The sequence below is a fragment of the Babylonia areolata genome, chromosome 34, assembly GCF_041734735.1.
Source record: "Babylonia areolata isolate BAREFJ2019XMU chromosome 34, ASM4173473v1, whole genome shotgun sequence".
Taxonomy (NCBI): Eukaryota; Metazoa; Mollusca; class Gastropoda; order Neogastropoda; family Buccinidae; genus Babylonia; species Babylonia areolata.
In genome coordinates, this window is record NC_134909.1 from 18870919 (window position 1) to 18881938 (window position 11020).

The 11020-nt window shown below is 42.0% G+C and overlaps 1 protein-coding gene across 1 annotated transcript; it reads right to left on the reverse strand.

Annotated features, from left to right (window-relative positions):
* Positions 1-2251: 2251 nt before the first annotated feature.
* LOC143277521 (transmembrane protein 192-like) lies at positions 2252-11020 on the reverse strand. Its single transcript, XM_076582389.1, has 6 exons — positions 10889-11020; positions 10081-10257; positions 8768-9002; positions 7207-7356; positions 6446-6545; positions 2252-2840 (listed from the first exon to the last, which is right to left on the reverse strand). The coding sequence occupies exons 1-6, from the start codon at positions 10919-10921 to the stop codon at positions 2699-2701; spliced, it is 837 nt and encodes a 278-aa protein (XP_076438504.1). The 5' UTR covers positions 10922-11020; the 3' UTR covers positions 2252-2698.

Sequence of the window (11020 nt, forward strand, 5' to 3'; positions counted from 1 at the left end):
TGCTGTCAGTGGATGTGGCTTCATTTCAAGTGTGTGTGTGTGTGTGTGTGGTGTGGTTTGCATTGACTGTGTTTGCATGTGTGAGAGTGTGCGTGTCACTGTATGTGTGTGTGTGTGTCACTGTGAGAGAAAGAAAGAGAGAGAGAGAGTGTGTCTGTGTGTGTGAAATATTGACAAGACATGGGTGTGGTTTTGCACTCAGTTCAGTATAACAGTTCTATTGACTGTCATATCTAGTGTAAGCTTCCTAGCATCCTTTGCAATATGACAAAAGTAAATTGCATTTTAAAGTTTTTATTTCAACATTCTCAAGTGTCCAATTCTGAGATCTTCCAAGGACATCAACGATACATGTATTTCTACCCACAATCTCTATGAAGCGCACTGTCTTGGGGAAAGTAGACATAAAGCAATTGCATATAAGTAGAACAATGCTGTGAACAATCTTCTGTTGCACATTTGTGGCCAAATCATCACAAATGTGTATACATATACACTGTCATTCATATAAATACACACACACAAACAGTCATACAAACACTCTTCAAATGCACATTATAAATAGGTGTGTACATGTTCACACACACACACACATGCATGAATACATACACGAGCATGCCTGCACATTACTAGACTGTGAATACATACGCTTGGCACTATGTACGTAATACCTTTTTAAAAAAACACAGATTAAAAACAACACTGAGAACTTCTGCTCAACTAAATATCCCCTCTTAGGGTGGCAAGGAGTAATGGAATGATCAGACATAATGAAGACTAAATTTCCACACACAAAAGTCTCACCTGAGAACTGGGTTAAAAAAAAAAAAAAAGTCAACCATATAATCTAATCTAATTATGTCTTCAAACAGGTCGCATAATTCTGTAGCTCGATTGGGCGATCGGGCTAAAATTAAAGGCGCAATCGCTATCGATTCGCGGACACTCTGGGCTCTCTACTTTGGGCTCTCTAAACAACAACACCAACCCGCAGCCTCCACTTCCAAAAGTTCCAGGAAAACCCGTTCTCCATCAGGGCAACACTTCATCAGCTCCTGATGAAAAGGAGACGAGAGAAATAAAACAGAGATGACAGGGGGAGAAAAAAAAAACAAAAAAGCCCACCACACATTGTGCATCAAAAACATCAAAGTTCTCTTCCAACACATCACCAGTGCTACCGTAAACCCCTGCCACAGAACCTGCAGGAAAAACGAAAACGAAAAAAAAAAAAAAAAAAGCTCTCTTCTACATTCCACGGAGTCAAAATTTACTTTCATTCACAAACACAAATCATGTTGCATATATATAGATCAGCCGACTACAAAGAGGCCATTTTATCTTCAATCATAAATGTGTGACATTGCCATCATCTGACTGACAGCTGTCCTACAGTTTATCTTCAATCACAAACGTGTGTGAGGTTGCCATCATTTAACAGACTGCTGTATCTTCAATCACAAACATCCAGTGACATTGCCATCACTTAACTGACAGCTGTCCTACAGTTCATCTTCAATCACAAACATGAGTGACACTGCCATCATCTGACTGACAGCTGTCCTGCAGTTCACCTTCAATCACAAACACATGTAAAGGCACCGTCCTTTTGCTGATAGGTGTTCCACTGTTTATATGCATTCATTTACGGCCGTCCCACCATTCATCTTCATTCACAAACAAGTGTGCCGTGGAAGCTGCGATACGTAGGCTAGAAATGAGTGTGTGGAGGAGGGGGTTGGAGGAGGTGCAAGGTAATGTGTGTGTGTGTGTGTGTGTGTGTTGGAGCTCATGTACGTTTATATGTATTTGACTGTACTTTCATATCTGTGAAACTGCATGTTTGGTGCATTTCTGTTATGCATGTGTGGGTGTATGTGTGAATGTGTGTCGTCATATTTTACATTCATTCGCTTAATTATCACCATTGTTGTCTTATTTATTTATTTATTTATTTTTTATTATTATCATTTTATTAGTATTACTATTATTATTACTACTACCTTTTTCTATATTATAATTATTATTTATTTATTTATTTATTTATTTATGTAAGCTTATCTATTATTTATTCCCCCCCCCCTTTTTTTTTTTTTTTTTTTTTTTTTTTTTTTTTTTTTTTTTCAAGGCCTGACTAAGCGCGTTGGGTTACGCTGCTGGTCAGGCATCTGCTTGGCAGATGTGGTGTAGCGTATATGGTTTGTCCGAGCGCAGTGACGCCTCCTTGAGCAACTGAAACTGAAACTCACAAACAAGTGACATTGCCTCCCTTTAACTGATGGCTGTCCCACTGCTTAGTTTCAATCACAAACATATATTACAGTGCCTTCCTTTAACTGACAGCTCTCCCACTGTTTATTTTCCATCACACACATGTGATGTTGATGTCATGACAAGGTGCTAGTATAGCTATCTTACTATAACAAAAAACGTACTTTTTTCAAATGCCTGTGTAGTTCCAGAACTGCCCGCCAAGTGTACCACTGCAAGCAGTCTGACCCTTCAGGAATAAAAACCCTTTCTTTTCAAAGTCACTGTCTCCCCGCCACAAGTCAGTCTTGGGCAATCCAGTTCATGCCAGTGTAACACTTCTCCCATTATTCATAGTCAACACAGCCTCCTTCCTTCCTCCCAGGGTTCTCAATATCAACAGCATAAATCACATCAGCACGAAGAAAAAAATGGCAGTCGACGTTCGTCAATTGATGGCAGACCCATGTTCCCTGACGCGCTGCAGCAGACTGCGTTTCTCTTCCAGGAGGTTGCGGCATCCCTGCCGCAGCTGGTACACCTCCTCCCAGCACTGACCCAGCGCCCATGTCTGCAAGTCGAAGGGGGCCCTGCAAGGGGGCAGGCACTGGGTTATTCTTCAGTCACAAGTCGTCATGCATTGTATTTGTTTTACTGTCTGGAATAATTTGTTTTCAGTCACAAGCATGTGTGATGTGCATAATACACTGTATCTGTTTTACTTTCTGGAATAATCTGTTTTTAATACTGTCAAGCTGGTGGTGCGGAAGTGCGCAGGTTAAGTGTGCAATATGATGAATGCAATGTTGTGGTTCGTGTCTTTCAAACAGATTCATTATATTATATTAACTACAAAGTTTAAAAGTGAATATGCAATGCTTTTATGTATACACGTGTCTTACATGCTTAATGTTGATTTTTAAGTCATGTTTAATATTTTCTTGCTGTCTAATTGTCAACATTTGTTTTGCCACACCTGATGCAACTTCTCTTTATTCTCTTTATTAGACAATAAAGTTTTTGTTGTCTTCTTCAGTTAGACTAGATAAATATTTGTGTTACACACACACACACACATGCCCACACAAAAGGGAGCCCTGGAAAGGGGCAGACACAGAGTTATTCTACAATCTGACTGGTCAATTATCATTTTTTTGTATTACACACACACACACACACACACACATATATATATATATATATATACATGCCTACACAAACGGGGGCCCTGCAAGGGGGCAGGCACTGGGTTATTCTGCAGTCAAGACTGGTAAAGTATTTGCGTCACACACATACACATGCCTGCACACGCACACAGCATGATACACACCACTGAGAAATTTGATGTGCTATTTTTGTGCTTTTGTGTTGAGCCTGTGCTTGCTCCTGCATGCAGACTGACCTCAGTGTTGACTGCAAAAACTTTTACAAGCTTCTTAGTAAAGCTGTACATTTCCTCATTTTATCTGAGCAAGTTCTGTCTTCAAAGAGTTTCAGTCCAGGCAGATCTAACATCTCACCTTGTTGCACTTGGCATTGTTGACAGGACTGCTGAACATTGTACTGTATTACTTTTTTTGTCACAACAGATTTCTCTGTGCTTCCCATTTCTTACAATCTTCTTTACTGGGTCCATACAGGTCTACACAAGTTTGAAATTCCATGACTTTACTGAAACTTTTCCATGCCATTTTCAGAAAGTTCTGCGACTACAAGTTCACTATTTTCCTCTCAAAATGTAATTCTTTGGTTACCAAAATGGCCAGTTGGGAAGATAAAGCTGTTCATTGCATGTCTACAGTGCAGCAGTCAGAAAGGCACTATGGAGAAATTCATACTCAGGCTCAAGTCTTGGTTTAACACTACAGATGCACACAATTGGTATTGTCCTCAAAGCATCTAAGATGAAACCTTACAACTGCACATACACCTTCTTCTTCTTCTTCTTCTGCATTCGTGGGCTGCAACTCGCATGTTCAGTCGTATGCACACGAGTGGGCTTTTACATGTATGACCGTTTTTACCCCGCCATATAGGCAGCCATACTCCGCTTTCGGGGGTGTGCATGCTGGGAATGTTCTTGTTTCCATAACCCACCAAACACTGACATGGATTACAGGATCTTTAACGTGCGTATTTGATCTTCTGCTTGCATATACACACGAAGGGGGTTCAGGCACTAGCAGGTCTGCACATATGTTGACCTGGGAGATCGTAAAAATCTCCACCCTTTACCCACCAGGTGCCGTTACCATGATTCGAACCCGGGACCCTCAGATTGGAAGTCCAGCGCTTTAACCACTCGGCTATTGCACCCGTCAGCACATATACCAACTCTATACAGTTGATGACAGTCCAAATGATTTTTTTTAACATGTTTTTCTTCATTCTTCAGTCAGTCAAAGCATTTCTTTATTCTTTTTTTTTTCTTCTAAGGCTTATTTTCAATTCCATGGAATTTCTGTGACTTCCACCTAAATTCCATGACTTTCCGGTCAAGGAAAACTATGTTTTCAAATCAACTTAGCCGTATGAAGTGCACAGGAACAGGTGTCGAGATGGCTGCCGGAAAAAGAGGGCGCTAGCCAGGGGGACAAAGGTGACGTTACCTACTTCTGGGAGGTTATCGGCCGTAGTTCTCTCCTTTTCTCCGCACAGGCGGACAGTAGTTTGCACAGGACAGGAATGTCAGACCCCTGCCGGAGTCTGCACTAGTTGGGTCACGGTTAAGTATGTGTAATTAAACTATGTTTTCAAATCCCATGACAGTCCAGGAAATGAATGACCTGCATGGACCCTGTTCCAAGAGCAGCGTTAAAGAAAGTGTACCTCAGCAGGGTCAGCGAGAGCTGGGAGAGGTGGTGCGAAGGTCAAGGTCGTTCAGCGTGTCGTGGAGTCGCAGCACGTCCAGACACAGGCGGACGTGCTGCCGCTTCCACAACAACACTTCATACCACATCATCGTCATCGCCACGCTCCTCGCATCACCACCACCACCACCACCACCACCACACCACCCACAGAGCCTGCCACACATAACAACACCCTCTGTCAGCTGCTGGCTTCACTCTTCTTCTTCCTTTTTTTGTGTGTGTGTAGGGCGGGGGGGGCGGGGGGGGGGACTGAACAGTGTTCTTTTTTTTGGCAGGAAATTCCTTTTTGTTCTTTTTCTTCTTTTTTACAAAATGTAAATCATTACTGAAGAGATCTGTGTGCTCCAGGAATCTGGTAATGTGACACAACTTGAAACCTAAACACAGAACACATCCACACGCATGTAACTTGTAAGACACAAACAAGTACACGTTTTCTCTTTTTTGTACACCGTCTTATCCACATGAGTATCATCGACCCCATAGCTTGACACCCAAACTCTTGTGCAATTTTACCTCTATCTCTCTCTGTTGCCCCGACAGCACAAACTCCTGTGCATTTTTACCTGAATCCATCTCTCTCTGCGACCCCTGACCCCTGCAAACTTCTGTGCATTTTTACCTGAATCCATCTGTGACCCCTGGCCCCCAAAACTCCATGCATTTTTACCTGAATCTATCTCTCTGCGATCCCTGACACCCCAAACTCTTGTGCATTTTTATCTGAATCCAATCCATCTCTGTGACCCCTGACATCTCAAACTCTTGTGTATTTTTACCTGAATCCAATATTCCTCTGTGACCCCTGACCCCCCCCCCCCCCTTCCCCCCACCCCCAAAACTCATGTGCATTTTTTACCTGAATCCATCTCTCTGTGACCCCTGACCCCCTTCAAACTCATGTGTGCATTTAAATCTGAATCCATCTCTCTGTGTGACCCCTGACCCCCCACCCCCTGTGCATTTTTATCCGAATCCATCTCTCTGTGACCCCTGACCCCCCCCCCCTTCCCCCCAAACCCCTGTGCATTTTTACCTGAATCCATCTTTCTGTGTGACCCCTGACCCCCCAAATTCCTGTGCATATTTACCTGAATCCATCTCTCTGTGACCCCTGACCCCCCCCCCTTCCCCCCAAACCCCTGTGCATTTTTACCTGAATCCATCTCTCTGTGTGACCCCTGACCCCCCAAATTCCTGTGCATATTTACCTGAATCCATCTCTCTGTGTGACCCCTGACCCCCTAAACTCATGTACATTTTTACCTGAATCCATCTCCCTGTGTGACCCCCTAGCCCCCCGAATTCCTGTGCATTTTTACCTGAATCCGATCTCTCTCTGCGACCGTGCACCCTGTGAGGAAGGGGAGCTTCTCAGGAAGTCTGGCACTTGTTTCGCTCGGTTGAAACGCAGCGTCTTCACTGAAACGTGCACAAAGTTCTTCTGTAAAATTATGTACATTTTTTTCTCCTGGCACACACTCAGGACGGTGGCCAAGTGTACACAGCAGTATACATGAGTAATGTGGACACAAACACTGCACAGGAACACAGGATGCGTGAAACATACACACACACACACACACACAATCATACACACACACACACACACACACACACACACACACACACACAATCATACATGTACTATGCACATGCTGGAGAAAAAAACAACAACACACCATAGGAATGAATACAACAAAAGAAACACACATGCAAATATACTCAACTTATATTCATGTACTTGCATATACTTTTCAGACACACACTTACACACACACACACACACACACACACACACAAACACACTTAAAAAAAAAAAGATTTAGTCAAGTTGGAAGCACTGTAATTCTATGACAGGCTACAGTTCTATCTCGACATGTCTAAGTTTTTAAGTACAATGTTTCCTTTAGTATTCGACACAAGCCCACAAACTAAAAGTAAGTTCAGCCAGTAGAATAACATTCTGAAGAACAAAATATTCCAAGAAAAACAGACATACCCAGACATGTCTACACCCAGGTATGATACCCGCAGACTGACTGGCAGACTCACAGACAGACAGACAGACAGACAAACCCACCCAAATAGACGAGCAGCATCACCAGGGCGATCACCACCTCCACCGACACCAGCACCTGGTAGTAGCGCACCCTGGACATGAGGGGACAACTCTTCCCGTCCTGACATACAGCATCCAGCACCTGGCTGACCATCAGCATCACAACGTTGGCTGCACACACCATGGTTAAAAAAAAACAAACCTTCATGGTCAATTCAATTCAATTCAAATTCGATTCAAAAACACTTTATTAATCCACATGGAAATTAACGTGTGCACTCACAAGTTCGTATTAAATACCAACATAAAATGAAAAAAATGCACCGTAAAAGACATGAAAGCAAGTCAAATAAAACTCACAGTAGTTGATAATAGACTAAAACAACACACTCACACACGCGTGCGCGGTACAACAATTAGGTATCGCACAACAATTTATACAAATAAAAACATCCAGCAAATAAATTGCATACATTTTAAACCACACACACACACACACACACTCACATGTTAGGACAACACTGTAATGCAGAACAATCTACACAAATAAAAACATCAAACAAATAAATTGTATGTATAAGGTCACATATTCTTTCAAAGCCATCGAGGCAGTGAAAATTCATACTGACTGTGTTTAGGGCATGGCACAGAAAGGTAGGGATCTATCCTCTCCCTTCACCGCTTTTAACCTTCCAAAACCAAAGTCAGTCACAGAGAGAGAGATGTCCACTCACGCTTGGGTGAAGTAAGGAAAATCAGAGTTAAGTGCCTTTCCCAAGGACATAACACCATGCCGAAACGATTCTTTAGAGGACCCCTCACATGCAGTTTTGTGTTGTTGCCAACATTATCAAAATTATTTGTTAAAACAAGATATTTAATTTTCTTTTTTTAATACACTTTCAGAAGAAAGGTTAAAACTTAGTAGACTGATAGTCACACCCGCTTTCAGCACACTGCGTACATGCCTATGCTGGCCCAACCGCCGAGTGGTTAAAGCGTTGGACTTTCAATCTATGGGTCCCAGGTTTGAATCTTGGTAACAGTATCTGGTGGGTACAGGGAGGAGATTTTCTGATCTCCCAGGTCAATATATGTGCAGACCTGCTAGTTCCTGAACCCCCTTCATGTGTATACGCACGCAGAAGGTCAAATACACATGTTAAACATCCTGTAATCCATGTCAACTTTTGGTGGGTTATTGAAACAAGAACATGCCCAGCATGCACACCCCCAAAAATGGAGTATGGGTACCTACATGATGGGGTAAATAAACAAAACAGTCACAGACATTAAATGTTGCATGTCTGTCGGAGTGTGTATGTGTGCATGCCTGAAATATGACTGAATGACACAGGAAACAAACGATGAGCGCCCAATGGCAGCAGTCAGTCAGCTCTACCCAGGTAGGCAGCCTGTTGTGCAAATGACTCTGAGTTTGTAAAGCGCTTAGACTAGAGCTTGGTCTCCGACCGAGGATAGGTGCTATATATATATGTGTATCCATATCAAATCTAATCAAATCAAAATAACCATACTTGTTTTCAGCACACACAGCTCTTCCTCCCCACCAAACACTCACCCCCTGTGTTGATAAACAGCGAAGCCCTCTTCAGCGTCTGGGTCTCCAGGTGGAAGGAGAAATAGCCATGGAGGAGGGAGTTCCGATGCTCGTGACACAGGTACAGGTGCACCAGCAACAGAATGAACCACATCCCACCATGCACGTAGGTCACCAGAGAGGTCGCTTCCTGCGACCCACATTTCCCATCTGTGCAGAAGGCTGGGATGAGATAGGCTGCCAGACCTAGACACACCTGTACATTGAAAAAAGAAAAAAAAAAAAAAAAACGGATCTGAGATTATTTTCACTCCTCATTGATTGCTATTGTTATGACCTACAGGTATGATTCGATTGCTACTGCTATGACCTACAGGTATGATTTGATTGCTATTGTTATGACCTACAGGTATGATTCGATTGCTACTGCTATGACCTACAGGTATGATTTGATTGCTATTGTTATGACCTACAGGTATGAATTTATATGCAAGCACCTATGCTTGGCAGTTCCAGATATGATTCCCACCATCTGTCAAAGTGACCAGCTTATAACAGAAAGAATGCAACTGCAGAAAGAGCACAAGCTGCAAGCAGGTTCCCCCCCTCCTTACATGAATCACAGCTCTCAACAATTTTCTATGTGTACCTTCACTACAATATAGTTACTTATTACAGCATCTTCTTAACTGATAATTCTACATGAGTTGAGTGTAAATCAGTTTGAAAAGATGACAGCCATGTTTAATTATTTTCTTGCAAATGCCAGTCCCAAATGAGTGAACAAATGAACAACAGGATAAGAAGTTAAGTAAATGTATGGCGGTTTGTTTAGACTGCATGTGTATTTGTGTGTGTGCATGCGAGCATGTGTGTGTGCAAGAGTGCAAGTGTGTGTGTGTGTGTGTGTGTGTGTTTGAAGGAACATGGTGGAAGAAGGAAGGGTAGCAGATGGTGCACTGATTAGAAAAATAAATAAAAACACCCTCAGTTCTCTCAGGCAGAAGTCTTACTGTAACGAGACTGTGTCTGAGAGCTTGAAATGTTCAGCAAGAAAGAAACAAGAAAAAAAGACTGTAGGCAAAAAGTACCCTTCCCATCCTGTCCTGAACGGCAGAATAAGAAAAACAACTTGCCTGCCTTCAAAATATATTCCTTTACAATTCAACAAATTTTCATGAATTAGAAATGAAAATCCCACTATTAATTTAAAACTATTCATTACTGATTTATTTTAATTGTCAAATACTCCTTACTTCTAATCCTTGCCTGTAAGTATAACACATGAGTGTCAAATCTAATTTTTAAAAAGTTTATTACTACTATCCACTTACATACAAAACTTTAGCAAGAACAATGGCAGCTGGCGTACGAATACTTCGGAACTTTTTCATCTCCTCGGCCACCCAGCGACCATTGGAGGGCTCCCGAGGCAGCACTGGCATGGAACCCAGGAGGGGTTCATCGTCATGGTGACTGTTCAGGCTGTCGGAGAAGAAGGTCACCCCACCCTGTAAGTTGCAGAAAACAAATAATACAGTTAACAGATGATACAATGTGGGCATAAATAGAATTTATCGTTTATGTTAGACTTAGTTGACATTTTAGTCACCTTCTTTCTTTTTCATGCATACACATGCTCACACATACACACAGTACAAACTGCAACATGCAAGCACAAAACCATCCACACAAACACCTGTGCACATATGCATGCTCATATATGTATACATACAGTATGATTTGTATGATGCAGCATCAACACAAATCTAATTTCTCTTAGAGTGGAGTGACATAAAACTGAAGACTACTACTAAAATACAAAATGTGTTGATGTTGTTGATGGAGGTGCTGGTGTCGGCAGTGATAGTGGTGATGTTTGTCACAAAGCTCACTACCCTGTTGCTTCTTTAGAACTGCAGCAACAGAGGGACAAAGTAAGGATGGATGGCTGTCCTTAACTTCAAATACGAAATTCGTCTTTCGAAAATCAAATAAATACCGCAAAGGTATCCGATCATGATTGCAAGCCCGAGGAAACTAAAATTTTATTATTATTTTAATCTGCAACGTATTTTTCTACAGAATACAATTAGGACATTCTCGGCATCATCTATCTCTTCTTTTGCGCGTTGCACTCACCCCTGGCTGACCCACACTCTGAAGACTGACCATCGCTGTTTTCAATATCAAGACGTGTCAAGATAAGAATCTTGTTTTTGTTTTCGATCTTTCCACTTCTATTCTGCCCTTTGATCACATTGTCATTTTTTT